The following is a 24,481-nucleotide window of genomic DNA, read 5'->3' on the forward strand; positions in this document are numbered from 1 at the left end:
GATGCCTACACAAAAGCCTATTCTGTTGGCATTGCCAATGCTTGTTTTCTTTGGTGATGAAGCAGCTGCCAGCCAGTGTTAGGTTAGCACTTGAAACCTCACTCCTAACTTTCACAAAACGAGATATATATATATATATATATATATATATATATATATATATATATATATATATATATATATATATATATATATGTATCGGGATCCGGTACGGCAGGTGCAACTAATTACTAGTATTATTAATGATGTTGCTATTCAGATGTTAGGTCAGTTTACTCCTTGGGATTATAAATAAGAGAACGCAATGTTTGCATTGGTCTATGGTTTCATTAATATTCACACTTATTGCTCTCAGAAAATAAGGCTAATTGACATATTGATATCTTCTCATCCTTTGTATGTGTCAGATGAACTAGAAGACGATGTTTTCACAGAGGCCCCTCCAGGTAAGGAATTATTTTGCTTTTTAAAAAATAAATGCATGACTCTAACCCTATGAAATCACTATACTTTAACAAATGAAGGTTAACTAATCAAATCAGTCAATATTACTGAGAGTTTGAATGCAATGTCTGTGCTCTTAAGTCAGTTTCACTCAGCAAGTGATTGGCAAATATTACAAACAGCATTTGTTTCGGCCTGCAAATCATGAGCATGGCTTTTGTTACATCTGTTTAATAGTTTGATGAAGTGACAGTGGCTTGGAAATTGAGTGATTATTTGTGCGGTTTCGAATACTGGCAGCTTGAAGTGGGAGAAGGTGTTGACTTCATACACCTTTCACTGCTTTTAGTCAACTTCCTCAATCTTTCTCTTACTGTCGCCTCATTTTGCTGAATAATGTCAATAAATTTCGCGCTTTTGTTGTAGCTGGAGAGGGGGAGCAGGAGAGAAAGAGATAGAGAGAGCGAACACAGGACAGAGAGGGTTGCCGGAAAATTGAAGGGTGCAGATTAGAAAGTATAGAAATGAACATCTAAGCAAATGAGCCATTGAAATAAATGCAGACTGTGATATTTGAGTTGACTATGGGAACTGATACACTGCTCTATGGATATAGAAAACTGCCAGGGACTTCGAAAGGGGAGAACAATCTCGTTATGGAGCGTGAGATGTATTGCTTTCTGAGGGTTTGCTGATATTAGGAACTTCTTGAGAACAAATCCCTTTGTAATTTATAACATTCGAACCTGAATTCACAGAGCTGGTGATGGACCATATGAATGCCAGCGGTCTGGACACCTCACCAGACATAGGGCCTCATTATAGGTTTGCCGGTCTGGTAGTAACGGTGCCGATAAGCTACCGCCACCATTGCTACCGGACCGGCAAACTACGAGTTGTGCTCGCGGGTGCCTTCCCACCCGCAAGGTCTGACCTGGAAGGCGTACCAGCCCCCATGAGCACAGCCTGCCGGTTTTACCGGCAAGGCTACCACCAAACTTGTAATGAGGCCCATAGACACTTTGCAGACCTCCCTTTACAGGTACCTACATTTCTCCTTATGGAAGGACCAGGGAAAAGGTTCTAGAGGGTCCGGGTGCCCTCTCGAATCCTGCCTTGCGCTACAACTTGGCCAACATTTTAGACAAAGATCATCCAAAGGAGAGGCTGCTCCTCAACAATCCTGTGGTCACTGACCCGCTGTTAGAACATTGACAACACTGTTGCTCGTCTAACACTGTAGATAAAGAATTGCGAGTAAGTAAAGTCTTGCTCCCTCAAACCAAATGTACCTTTTGAAGCACAGCAACCCACAAAGCCTTGTTGTCGAGGTAGCCATTTCAGGCATCAATTTGCCTACTTTCCAAACACTCCCACCACATAGTGACAGTAGAAAATAGGGTGCCTTTGGTAAAAAAATCTTTGAGGCCAGGAATGTGACACTAAAAGCCATAAATACATCAAATGCATTCGAAAAGGGGTGCTTTCAATACATTAATGGTTGTCTGTACGGAGGCTATATGTTAAGCAGGCTTGGACATAGTGAACTGAATGGCCCATTCTATTGACACTGACTCAGTATTAACAAGGCATTTGTGCATGAGAACCTCATGTTTTACTCCAGATGTTCAAACAGCTGACTAGTCCTTTTGAAGGGGTACACCTTTTCAGAGCAAAGGCAGACACATTCTTGGAAAATTCATTGCCTCCAAAGATTCAGTGAAGTTTTTGGTTAATGGTGCAATAGCCATCATCCGCATTCTCATATCATCTTCATATACAATTTCCAGGGCTTGTGGTTTCTGCCATTTCACTCCATTGTGACACTTGCCCGGGAAAGGCTTTTTCACCCAACAATAGAGTTGCAAGCATCTGGGTGAGAGGTTCCAGAACAGCAAGTTCCTGACAGCCTCAGCCTTCCTTTGGCTTCTGGGCCTCATGGCATCCTGCATCATTCTTGCCCAACTGAGGATGAGATTGCACTATTGGCTACTCCTTTTGCAGGGGTTCATATTCTCCGGCAACATGTTGCACCTGCTCCAGGTCTTCACACGTGTTTCACATGATCTCCTCTGGTGTGCCCAGAGGGACAAATTGAGAGCAGGGGAACAATGTTTTTAACTAGGGCCAGAGGCATCAGTGTTCATGGATGCTTTCTTGAGGGGCTGAGGCGCTCAATTGGGGATCTGTGGAGGAGCCGGGTTTGGTCCTTGATGGAGTAAAGATTGTAGATTGTATGTCTATCTGCTGGAGTTACAGGTGATCAGACTAGCTCTTAAAACTTTCATTCCTTCAGTCCATGGGGAGTGTGTCCTGTGATTAAGAAACAGCACAATGGCCATGCATTACCTTAAGAACATAGGCAGTGTCGGCTCATATTTCTAGGACTGAAAATGTGGTGGATTTGCTGAGCAGGCAGGGCATAGTATCTCACAAGTGGGAGTTGTGCTAGGAGGTTCTTGTGAAAATCTTTAACCTTTGGGGAACACCACAATTGTATTGGTTTTCTTTCAGTGACAACAGGAATTGCAAGTTTTTCTGCAGGGGAGTACTAGGGGTGGGGGGCTGCACTGTTGGTGGACTGGGACTTTGATCTCCTCTGTGCATTCCTACCTATCCCTGTCTTCTTGCAAGATCTCAGGAAGTTGGGCTACAAAGATTCTGATCGTTCCGGATTTGGCTCAGAGGAGGTGGTACTCAAATCTCCTTGTCATGGCGGTCTGTTCTCGGTATCTTCTCTGCCAGTCTGGGGAACCGGTCAATCACCTGAATCTCAGTGCTTTCAATCTGCATGCCTTGTTACTGAGAGGCTCAGATACAGGGTTTGGGATTTATCCGAAGAGGTCCTGGAGGTTTGCATGAAGACTTGCCACCAAGGCCATCCATAGTTGCTGGTGGGAGAAGTTTTGTTTCTAGTTTAGGAAGTCAGCTCTAGCCCCCTATCCTGTTCCAGTTATTTGGATATGTATTTTCTTGTCCCTGGTAAGTGAGGGTTTCATCTCTTTCCCTAAACTACAGATTGGCAAATGTTGCAAAATGGCATTCAGTTCAACTGGCAAATGTTGGACCTGATGTTTGATATATCTGTTCAATGCCAAAACACTGAAATCCTCTTGGTAATGAAGTGAATATTTATGCTCTCTTGGTTATTTGGCAACATTTCACTGACAGAATTGGATGTCACAAATCCTCGTAACCCTTTGGCAAATGTCATTCCCTTTTATCAACTTCCTGTACCTTTCTGCAACTGCTGACTTCTTTTGCAGTATACTGTTAATACCAAAGACACTTCATGGACATTGTGGGTTACTGCATTTGGACAGAACGAGAAAGGAAAAGGGAGAGAGAGGGCGAGGGGATAAGAGAGCGAGAGAAAGAAAGCATAAGACAGAGTGCATCAGGGAAAATTATGGTGGTAGACACAGTGGGAGTTGAAGAGACAGTTTGAGAGTTGAGATGTCTGTATAAGCAGCCTTTGTACTTACCCAGTTATCACAAAATTACATCTGAAAGTACCAAATCTCCAGATTGGTAACTATCTTATACTCCACCATTAGATGCCTTTATTATTATTTTTGGCAAATTTTAAGCAGTGGGCAGGTTTATTTCATTACCAAAAAGCAGGATATATCTTGAAATCAGTGTTATGTGGCATGTAGAGTGAATGTTACTGCAAGTCATAACAAGCTATTGAGTAGTCTTCACTATCAATCTCTTGAAAAATGTTGTTGCTGAATATATACTAGTAAAGTGATCTTCACTGAGCCTAAATTCAATACACTTTTAGATGAACTAAAGATAATATTTAAAAAGTGACAATGCAACTATGTCTTTCTTGAGGCTGAGTTAAACTTTAAAGGAAAGTTTTTTGTGGACAGGATTAGGATATGGCAGGTTACACCACCATGTGAGCTCCCTCCCAATTTCCTTATGTCTAGGGTCCTTAGTCATTCTCCTTCGTCTACCCCCCTGTTCAAGGCCGCCATCCGTGATGGTAAATTGCCACTGAAGGTTTATGGGATTCATAGTGTCACACATTTGGTTTTTGGTTTTTGTTGGGTCATTCTTGGTTGTCACTGGGCTTCTGAGGATATCCCATTGGCCAGCTAGTACTTGTAGTATACCTGGCGCCACCAGCCCTGGTCCGTCCTGGTAAGGGTCAGGTGTCAGACTCTTTTAGAACCATCGGACCTCTGGGTACATTCACAGGTCCCCTCCTAATCGTATAGTGCGCATTTGCTCTCCCAACAAGGCCTGCCCTGGCCTTTTGGGTTCCTCCTCTACCATGTCAAGAAATTTAGCAGGGCCTTGTGACATGTTAAGATCCTCTCATTTCTTCCTCCTGTCTTTGGACTGTCCTTCTCCCTGTATCTCTGTTGTTTCTTTTCACTCTCAGTTCTGATCTTTGTTCACCTTTCTGTCTCTATGCCTCTTCTACTCGTATTTGTTTCCTCCTCTTCTGAACTCTCCTCTCCTCTTGAGGCACATATTCTTTCTCCCTCTCACTTCTCCCTGCCTCCTTGTCGCTCTGCCACACTCTATTCTGCCCAGCCTCAGCTCTTACTGATCTCCTTTCCACCTCCTCTTCTCCTTCTCCCACCCTCACTTTTCTACCTTCTCTCCTCCTCTCTCTCCTTTCCACCTTCTACACTTTCTCTCCTCTCCTCTGCTAATCCCTCCCTGTTAGGCAAGATTTGGAGTAGTACCCTTTAGGTGCACTACAACAACCTAGACCACCTGGCAATAGGAACCCAACCTTTGGTATATGTCTGTACTACGCATGTTGGTAGAGTGATTGAGCAGCCAGGCTTATCTCAAGAGGTTGTCAATGTGAGCAGTAGGGGAGTTACACAGAGATTCACAGTGACAAATATTCAAATAAACTCTTACACACAAGGTCTCTTGATTGAACAATTATTAATTTATTAAACAGTTCGTTTGAGTAAGCCTTCTTTAGAAGGGGCAATATAATAGTAACACACAAATACACCCCAAAACACACACACTCAGTTTCTCTAAATCAGCAAGTACCCATTTGGGATGGCACACAGACACTTCCTCCACCCTCAGGTGACTTAAATAGCTAGGACACTGTGGACATTAATATATTACTGTTGCATTTAGAGCAATACTTAGAAGTATGTCTAAGAAAAGGGTTATTAGAATAAAAGAAGAGATCACACACATATTCTTAAGCTGGTAATTACTTTTCAAACCCTCCCAATGCAAAGTAAGCTAACCCTTTCCTGGAAGGAAGGCAAAACACAACAAAATCAGAGGAGAGAAGAGGAGAGAAGAGTCATTCAGGGAGCCAGGGCCAGGCCAAAGTCAATTGGACACATTAAATTGACATTTGTGAAGCACAAATAGCTATTTCAATTTTAAAAAGTCTAGGTGAGCTGAAGCACTTCTTTTAGGTAAGTAAAAGTCTTGCACAATGTTTTAGAAGTCTTTGTAGAAAACAACCAAGACAAGTCTCAACTGAGAACAAGTATGGCTACTACAAGACAAGAGGTAAGTTCTCTTGGACTTTACAGTACTAAATGGTTCCAGCTGGCTTCTATTCCTGTGTGGCACTGCAGATCCTGTTGTTCCTGTGCCTCGTCGTGGGGACAAGAGGGAGGACTTCTGGGGACTCCTGCAACACAATGGGACAGTCGGCGATAGAAAAGTACAGACTTCTATTCAGCAGCAATTTGCAGTTTCAGCTCCTCGCGTCTCAGTAAATAGCACCACCGCAGAGTCTCGGATACCACTTTGGACGTTCCTCACATCTGGGGTCCAGCACTCTGTTGAGGGGGCTCAGGCTTGGTCAGTCCTGCTTAGTAGGAGCCCGGAGGATCTTCCAGCCGCTCGGGTCTGACTTAAAAGTGATGCACTCCTATCTGGTGTTGCTCTCCCTGGCACTTCGGTTCTGCAGCAGCAAGGAAGTACAGCCAGCTCCAAGAGGATGTCCAGACAAGTTCACTTTGGAGTTGATTGGTCCACCAACTCAAGGGGAGAAGTCGTCCTTGCAGGGCTTCTGTAGTCGATGCAAATTCAGAGTTTCAGCACAGCAGCAGGGCTTCACCGGGCAAACCAACGGTCCAGGAGTTGCAGCAGGTGTCTCTTCCAAGTTCTTCTTTGGATTCCTTCGCCCAGTGGTCGACTCTGCCTTCCAAGCCAAAAAGCCTTGCCTTTTATGCAGGCTTCTCCCATTCATTGCAGCCTAGCTGTCAGTCACACAGCAGTGTGGCTGTCCTTGCCAGACAAATGGCGAAAAAAGAAGACCACAGCCATTTTGACAAAATGGGCACCCATGGGTGCTTTACCAAGGCTGGAATGGCAGCCCGTGGTAAAAACGCACAATGGTAATTAAAAGTAAACCACTGCCACCAGCCATTAATTGTAGAAAGGATAACATAAAATTGCTACATGAGAAACTAGAGAAAGTGGCTAGCACCCTATGGTAAGATAGTGTGTGCTGGGTCTATAAATGTACAATGTAAGGACAGTCAATTTCACTTCATAGCTCTTGGAAACAGCAGTTTATCTAAGAGAAGGTATTTAAACATTTGGGAAATCTAAGAGACTTCCCTGTGCCACTGCACTGATGGTGCTGTGTGTCACAATGTAAAGATGATGCCTATGGAGTTTGTCAGACTCCACAACCAAAAAAAAGAAACACAGAGTCCAAATCATATTAAAATACATGAGAGAGTGGGAAACAAAGAGTCTCACTCTCTCCAAAGTCAAATTAAAAGTCCTAAAATCCTGCCAAGTTGCTGGGGGTCTCTAAGGTAGAGAGGAATTAGCACATTTTCGGAGAATTCTCCCTAACACTCCCTCTCGCTTCTCTACCTCCTCACAACTTCTCCAGGCTCTACTCTTCTAACTCTGGTTACCGCCCTACAATACATGTTTGCTGCAATCCTGTAATCATGTTATTTAGGGGTCTGTGGCTAGGGCCGTGCTGAATAATTGTATGATAGCCACCAGGTATATGACCATGTCCTCTGATTGTTCAGGGCCTGTGTGAATGACTACCTCTCCAAGTAGCTTGCATTGTAGAACTGTGAGGAAGTTCACCATCCACACAGTGAGTGCATGCTCGCCTGTTTTTTTTTACATTTTAAAAGAAATTGAATGATGGTAGATCAACCTCCGAAAAATGTGTCGGGCTAATCCGCACACATTTTCCTATGCTCACTGCACGACTTACACATAACCCTGTGTACTCTGTGTTGACACAAACTACAGGCACAGTCCCCCTGTCATATTTAGTTGGGATATGACAGCCAGGATTACACCATTTCATCTCATAAGGGGGAGGGCAAAACCTTCTCCCTGCCATTGCCAGCCTAATTAACTATCAAAGGCTCCACGGATCTGCCCTGTCCTTTTGTTCAGCGTCTCAGATGGTGACAGCAATGAACATAATTAACATACCAATAGAGAATACTTCAAACAAGCCCACATGGGGCCTGGCTGTGCAGTTAGCAAAGGAGACAGGAAACCCCAACAACCTTTGATATGCACAGTGTCAACCTGAAGCCAGCTCCCACCGTTAGTATCAATGGACAGTGAAAGGTCATGTCTGGGGCTGCGTGTTTACAGCAGTCATCCTCCTGAGGGGGACCCCATTCATAAGGTATGAGGATGTGGATTGACAGAGACAAAAAGTCTGTTCCCTCTGCAGCTTCAAGGGAGACCTGTCGCTTTAATCAGGAACCACAGAGAGCTCCATTAACTAAAAACCATTTGATCCACAGCAGACAGGAAGATGGATGGGACTTAGTATTACATGTTTTCAGCCCTTTAACTTTTCTGTTGCAAAGCACTCTGGTTATGACCTCATGCATACAGGAGATTGTTGGTGGGGACACAGGAGTGGTTCATTAGGGTAGGCTTAGCCTACATCAATCACTGTGGCCCATTTGGCTTTAAAAGAGGGCTGAGCCCCTCTTTTGGGAAATCATCTGAAGACTTTGCAACGAGTAGCGAGAAGAACTCAGCAGTGGACCCTGGTGTCATGAGAAGACAAAGGCAGTGAATGTGGCAAGGCAAATGTGCACAAGATCACACAGTGAATAGCTTTGAACCAAACAACATGCACTCAGGAATGAAGACACATGTACACTAAAACCCAGAATGTGCAAGTAGAGTGTGGTAAGAAAACAAATATATGAAAAGGGATGTGGGGTAAGCGCTAAGAAGTTCCTTTTGATTACAAAGAAAGTCGGCAAGCTCCTTACCCACAATTGGTGTTGCAGGTACTGTCAGCGCTAAGCACACATACTAGGCAAGCAGCAACAGGGTCTGTGAGCTAACACCCTTGATGGTATTGTATAAGGTATTTTAAAGACAATACTCACAAGGATGAGAAATACCACCTGAAATGTCAGCAAAGCCTGCGAACCCTGTTGATCACACAGGGACCCCAAAAGGCTATTACATCAAAGGGAGGATAACTTAATACGAGACAGTAACCGGTGTCCACAAACTGCGGAGCACTCGTGGCCAGTCCCCTGCACACCTGGTGTGTTTGTATAAAAAAACATTTTTATGGGTAATAAGTCATATATTGTTTAAACCCAAGAACTTTAGAAGAAACATTTCACAGGAAAAATTCAGAAGAAAAGTGTAGCAAAGAAAATTCAATACTAGAGTTCTGGTAGTGGAAAAACAAGACATTTTTATAAGTGTAAACCTAACATAGAACATGTTCCATGTATGGTTAAAACATATGATATAAAATGCATCGAATTTCATCAAATGTATATATATATTTCCATGTACGAATAGGTGCCCAAAAAAATTAAATTAAATACATCAAATTTCATCACTTTTCATCAAATGCATTTATATTTCCATGTGCAAATAGGTGCCTAGCACGTTTTGGGACAAGAGTCCCTTCATCAGGACCAACATTTTCAATGTTCTTCTCAAATCAACAATTCACAGCGATCTATATTGTAACATAGAAGAGAGATCTATTAGACATTATGGTGATTTAAGGATTCATACAACATATTAAGGCTCTCATGTTACTACTTGGATATTCACCTGGTAAGAATTTGTAGGTGGAGAGGAAAGCTTCAATTCAGTTACTGTTTGCAGAGCCTAAATGGACAATAAAGGGAGTGTAACTATCTAGCTCGTATTATACAGTGATTGAAAAAGATCTCTTTATGCAAAGTCATCCTACCTGGCTACCAAAGATGTGGAAGATAAGAAGGTAATGGAATCATTTCTCCCTCGAAATAAGTGTCGCTGGGAGCATACCCAGTTGTCTAGAAAAGAATAATGAATTAACAAAAACTCAGGTGTGCGGCTTAATCTGACCATTAATCTCGAAACGGTAGTACAGTTAACCGGCATTTACCTCAATCTTTTTCTGTGCCGCAGCCTATAATTCGGTTTAAAATCTCATCAGATATTAACCTGTGCAAATTACAACAGTGTTTTAGTACGTCATCTTCTCGGCAGACAAGACTGGATTAGTGGCGGATAGCACTTCTGAAAAGCAAGTGTACAATCCCATTACTAGATTTGCAAACATACCATTCAAATGTATAATGAGAGGTGCATATGTAGAAAGGCTTTCCATCTTCGGTCCAGATGCCAGAGTAGGGTGGTGAGTCTCACTAGTGAACCTGAATCTTCCCAGAGGGATCCGGTAGTGCATGATTGATAGGATATACCTCGAGCGCGGTGGTGCGTCACGGTGCAGCAACATCACATGTAAACAAGTGACGTCATTGTGTCATCCGTGCGCCGGGATGAAAGTAATAGTTCAGATTGGGGTTAAAGAGATACTGCAGTAGGTAGCAAGTTAATGAAGGTGCAATAATATGATGATCAGAGTCCCAGGGGTGCAGATTGTGCAATGGTTACACTCCAAGAATAGAGGTGTGCTAAATAGGTCTATAAGGGGCAAATCAACATAATAAGAAGAAGTCATCTCTGTGTTATCGTGAATAATAGGATCCAAATTGGTTTGGTCCAAATTCTTATCAGACAAGTCAAACCAAGCGGTATACATGCTCACAATCTCATGCGAATAACCCTTAGCAGTATATACATAGGTATCAGTCGATCCAGAGTAATCAACACATAATAATAAACACAACATTCTGGGATGTATGCAATAAATAAATAAATACATAAAGAAAGTAATAGTAGTAGTTACCCAACATCAACTGCTGAGTGTATCAAAAAGGTTTCTATGTATAGTGCTATCACTAGACTAGACGCTCCGAAGTGGAGTCGGAGTCTATCACAGGAGTGTTATAGAGAGAAGGGGCCTCATTACACGTTGTGCGCTAAAAACCGCATATTAGCGGCATGGCGCTATTAACATGTCCGCCCTCGTAAGAGGGCGCTAATTACGCACCATTACGAGTACGCGGACACGAGCATAGCGCCATGCCGGTAATGACCCTACCGCCATGCCGCAAAAGTCCCAAAAAACTCCCTTACCGGCATTGACGAAAGTGCAGATAGCACCTCCGCCCTCACGCTACATGCAAATTGCGGTCACCGCTACTAGCGGTCACCGCTATTAGCGGTCATCGTTATTAGCGGTGACCGTAAAATAGCGGAAGCGGAAATAGCATCATCGCGCCGGAACGGGAAAGAGCCCGGCGGCCATCTTTAAAAACACAATCCATTGCCATCCTCTGCCCCCTGGACCTGTTTTGATTCGTGAGCCGTGCCAAACAATTGTGGACACCTGCATCATGCCCAAGGCACTCAAGAAATCGACTGACAGGCTGCGCAAAGAAAAATACACCAATGAGGAATTGGTGATGTTGACACAGACCCTTGCGGAGAATGCTGAGGTGGTCTTCGCAAATAACATGCGCCGGCCAACCCTGTTGAGGAAGAAAGCCATCTGGGAGGAGGTCGCAGCCAAAGTCAGTGCAGTGGGCACCAGCACGCGCACTGTGCGCGAATGCAGGAAGAGGTGGGACGACCTCAGGCTGCGGGTGAGGGGCATCCTGGCGGAGAACCACCGCATTGCCAGTGCTGGTGGAGATGGATCCCCAATCCTGATGAAGGAATGGGAGGAGACGTGCGCCAACATGATTGCCGTCGAGTCAATAGAGGGAGTAGGCAGCATGGAGCTCGGCGTGGGAACCACTTCTGATGGAGGTGAGTGTACACATGACAGGATGCGCTGTGAATGTACTGTACCCCCCATATGCGAGCACAGACTCCTCTCATGCATGGACACACATCCACACATGCATCCATCCCTCAACATGCCTGTGTCAGACCCACACACACACACACATGCACACAACACCAAAGACAAGTCCCAAACACTACCATGCATGGATGAGGCACTGAACTGGCACATCACCTGCATCCACAACCACTAAGTCCCAATTGCCACAACTGCATTATTAATGTAATCTGCATTAAGTAAATTGAAACGCAACCAATGCCATCCCCCGTCTCGCCCCTGACAGGCTCACATACAGATGGGGAGGATGCCGCTGATGCAACACAGGCAACAGCTACATGCAAGAGGCCAAGGGCACAGGAGCCGGCGGATACCCCAACAACATCAAGGGGCAAGGGGGGCAGGCCGCACCAGACGAGTGCCAAACTTCGTCGGAGTGCCACTGCCACGGCAGTAATAGCTGCACCACCAACTGCGGCCCCACCACCGGTGGTGAACCCACCCGCACCGATGCCAGCCACCGAGGGCCCACCATCAGCTGCGGCAAGCTCCACTGGTGAGGCAGCCGCCACTGCCCCCCTATCCGATCTGGAGGACACCCTAGACCACGCCATGGAGATGCACACCCCAAGCCCCCCTGGATCACCAGAGCCAGTGCCATTCCACACCCCTGCGTCTGATACCACAGTTGAGGACACCGTCCCTGCAATCATGTCCCCCATGTTGCCATCACCTGCTGTGGTGGATGCATCCGAGGGCACAGGCTCAAGTGCACACTCACCCAGCACTGCCCACCAATTGACCACCATCCCGCAGCGCCAACAAGAGCTGTCTGTGCTGGTTGGGCAGCATGTTGAGGAGTCTGCCAATCGCAGTGAGAACATCGTGGAGGCGTTGAGGCACTCCACAGAGCGGATGGACGCCAACACCAACAGGCTGTGCGATGAGATAGGGAGGCTCAGGGAGGTCCTGGTACGCATGGCTGACACTATGGACCGCCACATTTCCCAACAAGGCCAGTCTGCCCCATCCTCATCTTCTGGGTCGAGGCAAACAAGCCCCCTCCGGCGCTCATCGCGCACCACCAGGTGCACATCTGCCAACCCTCTGATTCCCCCTGAGGACAATTGAAAATAGGGGGTTGATAGGGATCCCTATGTGTGCATAGGCCAGGGCAAACCTGGCAAACACATGAGGGGCTGTTGTGGGGGGTGGTGGGAAGGGTGTTATGGGTCTGTTGTGGGGGGGAAGGGTGTTATGGGTCTGTTGTGGGGGGGGAAGGGTGTTATGGGTCTGTTGTGGGGGGGGGGAAGGGTGTTATGGGTCTGTTGTGGGGGGGGGAAGGGTGTCATGGGTCTGTTGTGGGGGTGGGGGGAAGGGTGGTGGGATGTTTTTTGACTTGCACTTTCACACCTTAATGTTACTCAATACACTGGTTTCTGATCTAAACACTGGCTTGTACAACTTCATTGTGTGTGTGTACTTCATTGGGGACAGGGTCCATTGTGTGCTCGTAAACATACACCAGTGCATGACTCCCCATTACCATGTGACAGTACGAAATCATGTTCCTCAGCATATTTGGTTGATCAGATGCTGTCTCACAGCACGTCCCTCCTGCCCATCCCCTCTTGCAAGACCTGCATCCCCTTCACCTCCGTCCTCATCACCATCATCGTCCTCATCAGGTGCTTCTATTTCAACGTCAGGGGGCAGTGGAACATTCCGTCTGATACACATATTGTGCAGCATGACACATGCCATGGTGATCTTGGCCACCTTCTCATGTCCATACAGGAGAGCACCACCAGACCTGCTAATGCACCTAAAACGTGACTTCAAATGTCCAAATGTCTGCTCGATCACGATGCGGGTACGGGTATGTGCACGATTGTATTCCTCCTCGTGCCTGTTCTGTGGGTTCCGTACAGGTGTGAGGAGCCAGGTCTTCAGGGGATAGCCCGCATCACCTGTATGGGGGAATGAACAGGGTCCTGTTACTGTTCACCTCATGAGCGGCCTGTTCACATCACACTAATTGACATTGCATTGTGATCCAAGTACTGAATTGACAGCATACATGCAGATGGTCTGTGTGGCAGCAACGTGCAAGGGGGAGGTTGACCCTGCAAGTAGTAATGCAACATTAATGCCTACAACAGCATTTGACATGTCCTGGGTGAGGCCAGGTCTTAGGTGTCCCTGTCCCAGGCAAATTTGGTACCACACTGCGAGTGTACTGTCATTCTGACACCAATGTGGCCATGCTGTGAGGCATCACTTCAGTGGTGCTATAGGTGTGTGGTTCAGTGCTATGTCTAGGGGTGATCCCTTTGCATGCATTCAAGGGCGCATTGTTGGATTGATGTTGTGCAGCTTCAAATTGCATGTGGGTTCATTCCAAGTACATCGTGGCCTTCCCGGATGCACATTGGTGTACATCTGTATGTCCATTTCTCCTACGGACGACAGTCAACACCCAGTTGCAGTATGTATCTCTCCCCCCCCATCTCTCCCCCCCCCAATCACTCCCAGTTTCAGTATGTTTCTCTCCCCCCCCCAATCACGTTGCCATGTGCTTGCCCTGCTACTCACCGAGTAGCCACAAACGTTGTCCAGGGTTTCGCTCCATGTAGCGTGGGAGAGTTGAGTTCCGCAGGACCATGGAATCATGTGTTGATCCTGGAAATCGGGCACAGCAATGTGTGATTATCTTGTTGGCGTCACATACCATTTGGACATTGATAGTGTGGAATTGCTTCCTGTTCCGGTAGACTACTTCATTGTGATGTGGGACCACCAATTCCACATGTGTACAGTCGATGGCCCCAATGCAACTTGGGATGCCTGCCAGTGAATAGAAGCCAACTTTTGTGTTTGCTATCTCCTGGGCAGTCCGTGGCATGGATATGTGTTCAGGTGCATGCTTCAGGAGGGCATCGAGTACCTGGTTCACCGTGCGTGTGAATACTGGTTGTGAGATGCCATGCATCTGTCCCACTGTATGCTGGTAGGTGCCTGTGGCCAGAAAGTGGAGCACACTCACCACCTTCAGTAGCGGGGGGATGGCAGTTCTGATGTCTATGAGGCTCACAATGTCGTCGTGGATCATGTCCACGATGCTGGTGATGGTAACCCTGTCCAGACGGTACAGGGTGTGTATCTGCTCAGGGGTTAGGTTGCATGGACTGGCTCTGACCCTGGGGATTGGTGGGTGCCTCTGTGGTATGAATAGGTGCCGTTGTGGTGCTTGCTGTGCCTGTCTTGCCCTCCTCCTCCTCCTCCTCCTGCGTCTCCTTTGTGCTGCCTGTTGTAGTAGCAGCTGTGCTGCAATGAGGTCCCCCAGGCCATGTACTGCTGCCAGTATTGGAACCATCTTTGTGTGGGAAGGGGTGTGGGAAGGGGTGTGGTGTGCTCCTTTTGAGCTGCCACAGTCTCCATTGCCTCCACCTGTGCTGATTGTGTCCACCTGTGGCAGGTGGGAACACTGCTCATTCCTCTTAACGGGTGCTCCGCAATGCCGGTATTAGCACCATGGCGGTAAGGGGTTTGGGTGGATTTACCATGCCGCTATTAGCATGTCCACTGGCCTTGTGATGCTGTGCTAATAGCGGCATGGCGTAATTTACGGGGTGGAGGGTCGCGCGCACACGGCCTGCCCGCTATTAGTGGCACCGTAATTTGCGATGCCGCTAATAGCGGTGTGCCGGGTCGTGATCCGCATGGGGATTTAACGTTACCGGTATTCCATTACCGGTAACGGTAAATCCCTACCGCCATCCGTGTAATGAGGCCCAAGGTCTTATAGGAAGACACCCATATTGAAGTCCTCGTTTGATCCCATTTGGACAAAGACTATCAAGTCTGTCAATCCAAAAGAGTTCCCTCTGATTCAATCTTCTCGTGTGATCTCCTCCCCTAGGGAATTTGTGGACAATTTCAAGCACCATAAATTTAAGTTGGCCCACTGTATGTCTATTCTCCAAGAAATGTCTGGCCACAGGTGAGCATATGTTTCCGGTGCTTATGTTGCTCTTATGTTCATTGCCTCTGTCCTTCACTTTTCTTACAGTTTGTCCTACGCAGAACATCCCATATGGACAGCTGAGTGCATACATTACTGACATAGTGTTGCAGGTCGCGAAATCCCTGAGCTAGATCTTAGACCCTATTTTTGGGTATCTAACGTGGCTGCCCGTCATGATGTTATTGCAATTATTGCAATGGAGGCAGGCAAACTTGCAGATTTTCTTTCTCTGTAGCCTAGTTTGTCCACTGCATTTAGTTATTTCAGCTTTTTCAGTTGATCCCTAAAATGTTTGCCTCTCTTGTAGACTATGAGTGGAGGTTTTGGAAATTGTTTTTTCAGCTGGGTGTCCAGTTAGATCAGTCTCCAGTCTTTCTTGATGAGTCTAGTTATTTGCTGACTCTGACTGGATTATTTCAAAGTATAAAAGAGGGGGATCTCCTTATTCTTAGGGTTATCCTTTAGAAGGTCTTCATGAGTCATATGACTGGCTTAGATTTTGGCAGCATTGATTACTTTTTCATGGTATCCCTTCTCGGTATATTTAGAGGTCATTCTAACGGTCTCATGATCCAGTATGGCATCATTTGAGATAATCTATTTCACCAGAAGGAACTTGTGGTCCTCGTCGACGATCGATCCTTTACGTCCTGTGAAGATGAGGCATGCAGGGCACCTCGACGATGATAGTTTATTGCCGCAAAGAGTCAATGAAGAACTTTGGACCAGCAAGGGCGTTCGGTCATCGTCGCCTCTGTGGTCTTCGGTGGCATGAAACCCACTGCCGGATTCTCCTTGGCGCGTCAGCAGCCTCGACTTTCTCTGGCGGAACAAAGTGGTCGACGGTGCTGGCGAGAGAGTCCTTGGATTCAATGTCTCAGGCAGTGGATCGTTGCGGCTCTGGTTGGCGATGATCGTCATCAGCGGTGATGGACTTCAATGTCCGGGCGCTTCGTGATTCCGATGTGGTCCCTGTCTCCGGTCAGCAGCCTTTTCGAGGACTGACTTCCAGGGAGCCTTGGCGAAGGTTAGCTGGTGCACGATGATCCCTCGTAGCTCGGGAAGAGGTCTCCTATCCAGGTCCTCTCTTGGATCAGTTACTTGACAGTCACGCAGCTTTCAGATTAGCGAAGGATGGCAGCAGCAATTCTTCTTCCAGCTGACCTCAAGGTTAAGCATCAAGTTTTGACTTCAGCTTCTGAACGATTTCCATCAGTGAGACGTCCCCAGGTATACTGTTTGGTCTCTCATTCACTCTGCTGGGTCACACTCAGACAACCAATCATTCAGAAGTGCATTCATGCAGGCAGGAAGTCAATCAGGCTCACAGCGGATTCAGCACATTCTTCTCCATCCAGACACTCACAACACGAAATGTGGATTCGGACAAGTACAACGCCATTCAGCACTCCACACTGCATTCATACCAGTTTCGGGCAGGGCTGTCTCAGTCATTGTGCCACACACCAAAAACTAGACACCCATAACATGAAGTGCATATTGGTCACACACTCCATTCATCCAGGTCCCACTCCAAGGGTGTACCACAACACACAGTCATTGCGGAGGCTCCAGCCAGTCTGGCCTGGACTTCCCCACAACACCATATATGGAACTTCCACCCAACAGCCAGTAAGGGGGAAGGGACAGAGTCAGGACTTCCCAGGACTTTGGGAAACAAGGTAACAGGCAACAGAAAGCAAGAGGCCACAGGGGCCATCTTGTCTTCTATACGGAATCAACTGATTCCAATGGCAGGGACTGGGTATCCCAAAACGGAGCATACTCAGAGCACCTGTCAAATTCAGCATGGAGCTGGCACCAGCCCATACCCTGCTCTGTGGGCCACACGAAGGTGCCCAAAAACATACACTAGGGTAACAGGGTTGTACCCCCACCCATGGGTGCCATCAGGGTATCCCAATGGTCTGTACACCAAACCAAACAGAGGAAGAGCTGCACTGCCAGGAGCCCCACAAGGACTCCTGTGCAGAAAACAATACCAAACACGTATGAAAAAGGACTACAGGACAAGGACAGGGAGGTCCTGTCCCTCCAATGCATTTTCAGCAACACACATAAGTATCAGTCGATCCAGAGTAATCAACACAGAATAATAAACACAAAATTCTGGCATGTTTTCAATAAATAAATACATAAAGAAAGAAAGAGTAGTAGTTACCCAACATTAACTGCAGAGTGTATCAAAAAGGTGTGCACCTACTAGTGGAGACGATAGTAGATTACCAACTGGAAAGAACCCAACATCTGTCAGCGAAACCACCACTGATAGTATAGATTTCCATAACTCATAATGAGCTTCTACATGAATCACAACTCCGGCCTCTTCTTTAGAAAAAAGAAGACAAGAAGAGGTAAGCAGATATCTAAGATCAAGGAGCAAACAGGGAAACAGCTCGTAGTTAATCCATCATCAAAACACCTCTCCGACATTCAACTAGCTGTCCTTAATTTAGGCTTATTATTCTCTCCATCCCAAAACTCTACACATCTAGATGAGAGAACGAACTTATATAGACTACTCAGAAAGATGAGACTAAAGATATTCTTTGACCTACAGCCCCCCATTGAAGAACAATCGGGTACATTTGACTACCTCAAGATGATACCTAGAAGTATGTTTGGCCCCTCTGTTAATAACATGGCCTTGAAACTCTTTGAAACCCAAATGTTGGCTGACTTGAAGAAGATCAAAAATAGGAAAACTACTAAATACAACATAAGAAATCAACATTAGGTATCTGGCAGATGATTGCACCTTGACACTTAACCTGGCGGACAAAGGGGGAGCTATAGTGATTATGGACACCGGTTTCAATAATTCACAATGCATGGCATTACTTAAAGATACCAACACCTACGTACCCATAGAGGGGGATCCGACACCCATGACAACTACTCTCATGCAAACCAGAAGGCCCTGGAGAATGGTTGGATTAACATAAGACTCTACGATATCTTAAGAAAGAAAACCCCATTACCCCAGTTTTCTCTGGGCTACCAAAAATCCACAAGAACCTCTGCAACCCCCAACTAAGACCTATATTGGCAGGGACGGAGAGTATCTTTGACCCACTGGCCATTTACGTTGATAAGATCCTTCAGCCAATTGTCCCAAAAACTGGGACTTAAGGGACACAACACACTTCCTTAACATTCTGAAAGAGATTCAAGACCTAAGACCTGAGGAGCATCGCTGGATGTAAAAAGTCTGTACATGGCAATCCCTCCCGAGGGAGGTCTAGAGGGTGCTTTATTGAGAGAGGACAATCGCAGAGCTGCAAAAGTATTCACACTAGAACTCACGAAAATCATCTTATATAACAACTTTTTCAGATTCAATAACCATTTCTACCTACAGGCAGCCGGTACATCAATGGGCTTGGCCATGGCACCCGCTTATGCAAATCTGTACATGTTCTATCTAGAGACATCATCAATATTGAACCACCCATTATGGGGCTCCAAGCTAGTGACCTGGAAAAGGTATATTGATGATGTATTCATAATTTGGAGAGGAGAACGAGTTGAATTGGATGAGTTTCTTGTACACTTAAATTCAATTAATGATCGCATTAAGTTTAGCATGGAAATTGGATCAGTGAAACTCCACTACCTTGATGTCAAACTTGAACTTATCGATAGCAGAGTGACAACCAGCCTTTTTCACAAACCTACAGATGTCAACAACGCTCTCCACTACCTTAGTCAACATCCTAGACACCTCAAGGACAATTTGCCATATAGTGAGTTCCTACGGGCGAAATAGATTATCTCGAGTGATGCCATACTGGATCATGAGAATGTTAGAATCACCTCTAAATATACGGAGAGGGGATACCATGAAAATGTCATCAAGGCTGCCAAAATCCGAGCTAGTCATATGACCCGTGAAGACCTTCTAAAGGACAACCCTAAGAATAAGGAGATCCCCTTCCTTTATACTTTGAAATACTCCAGTCAGAGTCAGCAAATAACTAGACTCATCAAGAAAAACTGGAGACTTATTCAACTGGACGCCCAGCTGAAAAAACTCTTTCCAAAACCTCCACTCATAGCCTAACATTTTAAAGATCAACATTTTTAAAGATCAACTGAAAAAGCTGAAAAAAACTAAACCAAGTGGACAAACTATGCTACAGAGAAAAAGCGGCACGTTTTCCTGCCTCCATTGCAATAATTGCAATAACATCATGAAGGGCAGCCACGTTAGATACCCAACAATGGGGTCTAAGATCAAGCTTAGGGATTTCGCGACCTGCGACACTGTCAGTAATTTATGCACTTAGCTGTCCATGTGGGATGTTCTACGTAGGACAAACTGCAAATGAAGTACAGAGGGAATGAACATAAGAACAACATAAGCACTGGAAACATACGCTCACCTGTGGCCAGACATTTCTTGGAAAATAGACATACAGTGGCCCAACTTAAATTTATGTTGAAATTGTCCACAAATTCCCTAGGGGAGGATATCACACGAGAACATTGAATCCCCACCAGTGGAGAGGGCAGGAGCCCCCACACCCACCCACCAGGAACGAGGACCCAGCGACGAGGACCCAGCGAGGAGGACCCAGCGAGGAGGTCCCCGCACGGAGCACGCTGCACCCACGCAGCAGCCTGCCCTCCCCGCTTGCAGCCACCAACAGATGCTGCATCCAGCCCTGCCTGGGCACCCCAGCATCTCCACGGCACCCCTGGCCCCCAATATCTCCCTAAGACCGCACGCGCCGACATTTACCTTTTCCAAAATGTCGGGCGCGATGCGGCACGGAAACGAGGCTGAGACGCCTCCACGTTGCTAGGCAACGCGTGTTTGTATTCATATTAAAATACAAACATCCGCCGGCAGGCGGAAGAGCGGGCGGCCATCCCAAGGCCTCTTAAAGCCAGTCGAGCCTGTTTGCTCCTGTTTGCGCTCTGTGGCGCTCCTGGAACCAGCCCCACTCCCGACAGTGTGGAAAATCAGCCTTGGATCAGCACAAAAGGAGCATGGGACTCGCACCTCTGCCCTCCCCGCTCTAGGTAAGCTACTACTGCTACCGTGCCGCATAATCGACTATTAGTTGGAACTCTATACCTCCATGTTCCCACACACAGCCCCTCCTCTAGCAAAGCACAATCCCCAGTTTGCTATATAATGCAACTCCTCACTATACTAACTAAATTCGACTCTAGGTTACTCATTCACCCCCTGTGTATTCTGCTAGTGACCCATTGCCTGTGTACCTTGCTATGCTAGTACGCCCTGAATTACTAAAATCAAATCTAGGTGACCCACTGCCTGTGCACCCTGCTATGTTTTGTGCCTTGAATCGCCAATATCGAATTTAGGTGACCCACTGCCTGTGCACCCTGCTATGTTTTGTGCCTTGAATCGCCAATATCAAATCTAGGTGACCCACTGCCTGTGCACCCTGCTATGTTTTGTGCCTTGAATCGCCAATATCGAATTTAGGTGACCCACTGCCTGTGCACCCTGCCATATTTTGTGCCTTGAATTGCTAAAATCGATTTTAGGTGACCCATTGCCTGTGCACCCTGTGAGTGACCTATGCTCCTCTGTTCTGATTGCCAATATTGAATCTGGGTGACCCATTGCCGGTGCAACCTGCTATGCTTTGTGCCTTGAATTGCTAAAATCGAACTTAGGCGACCCATTGCCTGTGCATACTGCTAGTGACCTATGCTTCTCTGCCTGATTGCCAATATCAATTTTAGGTGACCCACTGCCTGTGCACCCTACTAGCTACCCAGGCTGATGCTGTGTTTGCATTAGAGCACTGCCGGCCTGCACTGGATTATTGCTACCAGTCCAGGTGCCTAGACAGCTCACTGAACTCTAGCTCTACCCACCCAGCACCCACTAATATAATGCTAGCACTCCTCACCATCATCATGTTCCCTTTTTGTATAGTCCCTAATGTTACACCATGCACCAGAGGACACTTCATCAAGGTTGGCGATGGATTAGTTAGACCAGGTTGTCCACGCCACTTCCCCATCCCCTGCCCCACCCCTTTCCTCCCCACACTCCCCCCTTTCCCCATACCATCTCCTCAGGCCCACACTACGCCCATCACCATCAAGAAGCTAGCAACCTCAGACATCCCGTGCCTTAGTCCCAACCCGCCTACATACAATCACACCATACCCATCTGCATTAATGACACAACCACACCCATCCTGGGCATTGAAAGACTCAATAGACTCATGTCTAGAACCAAAATGTCCCTACGAGCTACCTCACTCACCACTTCACCCAATACACTGACCAAACTAAACACCACGCCCACTAATTTCCAACACAAAAGATTCCACAACGCACCACTCAAACACCAAACCAATAACAAAAACACTGACTCTTCCCCCATCAAAGGTAACACACCACCCCCTGCCCCTACCTCCACCCTCAAAACTACACTCATCAATGCCCGCTCACTAGGTGCCCATGCTATAGATATCCATGACCTCATTGAAGACCAACACCTTGATATGCTGGTGGTCACTGAAACCTGGCTTCACCCAGCAGCAGGACCACTTCTAGCCCTTGCTATTCCCCCAGGATTCAGCATCCTGAGAACAGACAGGACAAATACCCAAGGAGGCGGAGTTGCTATAATAGCCAAAACCACCCTGGAAATCAGAGCATGCCCAATAGAACAGATACAAGGTTATGAACTCCTACTAGTCAAGTATACCTCCAACCCCAAAAGCACCACCAACCTACTAGTGGTGTACAGATCACCCAACAAAAACACACACCCTGACTTGGACATCCCACTACTCCTAACGCCCCTCATCAAGCCTAAAACCAAATGTATAGTCCTCGGTGACTTTAACCTAGGATACAATGACCCCCTCGACTCAGAAGCATCTACATTTTATACAGCCATGTCAGAGATGAACTTCATACAACTGGTAGATAAACTCACCCACTCAAAAGGAAGAACCTTAGACTGGCTTCTCACTCTTAACTCTCTAGTCACCATTGACTCCATCCTCCCAGTCAATTGGTCAGACCACTATGCAATTAACTTCACCATAGACAATGCCAGTACCGAACACATCACCCCTAAAAAAACAGAAACATTTGAGACTAGAAATATCAAAAAGCTCTCTTCCGACAAACTCACTCCAGCCCTGAGTGCCTCCTTTGCCCATATGGTTCTAGGCACCAACAACCCCTCCTATCTAGCAGAACAATACCAACAATGCCTCACCCAAACTATCGACCTACTTGCACCCATCACCACTAAAACTCGTAGACCTGATAAACGCTCCTGCTTTTGGTTTAATGAAGAATTTATAGCCTTAAGACGCACTAAAAGATCACTTGAACACCTCCATAAGAAAAACAACACCCCAGAATCGGCATCAGCCTTCGCTGAAGCCAACAAAACTTACAAATCAGCAATAATCACTCAAAAAGCCAATGCCTTCAACCTCCGCATTGCTAACGCGTCCTCAGACAGCAAAGAACTCTTTACCATTCTTAGAGAGCTCGAAAACCCCTGTCAAATCTCAGCACCTTCAAACGCTAGCAAAGACTGGTGCACCACTATTCAAAACGCACTCTCATCCAAAATCCTCCTACTACAAAATAAAATCGATAGTAAAAAAACACTCCTAGCTGACAAAACTCCACCCACCATATCAACGACCATCTCAAACGCCACTACTGGTCCCCCATTCCAATTCTCACCAGTGACTAACAAAGAAGTTTTCGACACTATAATGAAACTCAAAGCCTCCAACTGCAAGGAAGACCAATTCCCATCCCATCTAGTGAAACTATGCGCCCCCACTCTCACACCTATCATCACTGAATTCATTAACGCCTCCTTCCTCACAAACACAGTCCCCACCAGTATCAAAAAAGCTTGGGTGACACCACTTCTAAAAAAACCTTCCCTGGACCCAACAATACCCACTAACTACCGACCCATTTCAACGGTCCCATTTCTCCTAAAAATAATCGACAAAATAGCCTACTGCCAAATTCAGAACCACTTGGAACAACATCACCTACTAGGAGACCGCCAGTCAGGTTTCCGTCCCAACCATAGCACAGAGACAGCCCTCCTTGATCTGAAGATCCAAATGGATGCCACCAGAGAAGCAGGTAAACTCTGCCTTCTGATGCTCTTGGACCTCTCAGCGGCCTTCGATCTGGTTGACCACGACAAACTCTGTAACACTCTAGCAAACAACTTCAGCCTAGCTCAGAACGCTACCAACTGGATCAAATCCTTCTTGGCTGACAGAACTTCCAGAGTATCCATCGGCAAAGAATCAGCAGACCCAGTGTCTGTCCCTGCAGGTGTGCTGCAAGGCTCCTGCCTATCCCCCACTCTGTATAATGCCTACACCAAGCTATTATTGCAGCCTTGGATGCCCTGGGTGTCATCTATACTAACTTCGCCGATGACACCCAAATCCTCATTCCTCTCTCAGGCAACCATGAACAAGACTCCCTCCTGGTTAACCAAATCTACTCACTCATCCAAAACTGGATGGCTAACAACAGCCTCTGTCTCAACGATGACAAAACCGAGCTCCTCATACTTGGCTCCTCCAGCAAAATCAACACCCTTGAGCCCGCCTTTAAATCATTCACCATCGATGGAACCATAATCTCTGTTCTTAAACAAGTCAAGACCCTCGGCGTGTACTTAGATGCCACACTATCCATGTCTAAACAAGTAAACACATTAGCCTCATCCACTTCCTACACCTCTAAACTCATCTCCCTCAGCCGTAAATTCCTCTCTACCAACAACTGTGTTACTCTAGCCAGAGCACTCATACTGTCT

At 46.4% G+C, this 24,481-nt stretch overlaps 1 protein-coding gene across 1 annotated transcript in view; it reads left to right on the plus strand.

Moving 5' to 3' along the window:
- The window catches only part of LOC138511068 (uncharacterized), a 3,073,423-nt gene that overhangs the window by 1,391,760 nt on the left and 1,657,182 nt on the right, over nt 1-24,481 (plus strand). Inside the window, exon 10 of the mRNA XM_069626568.1 lies at nt 408-446. Coding sequence (XP_069482669.1) covers nt 408-446 — 39 coding nt within the window. The remainder of the gene's footprint in view (nt 1-407; nt 447-24,481) is intronic.

This window comes from Ambystoma mexicanum, chromosome 6p (assembly GCF_040938575.1).
Source record: "Ambystoma mexicanum isolate Mex_15411 chromosome 6p, UKY_AmexF1_1, whole genome shotgun sequence".
NCBI classification, from domain to species: domain Eukaryota; kingdom Metazoa; phylum Chordata; class Amphibia; order Caudata; family Ambystomatidae; genus Ambystoma; species Ambystoma mexicanum.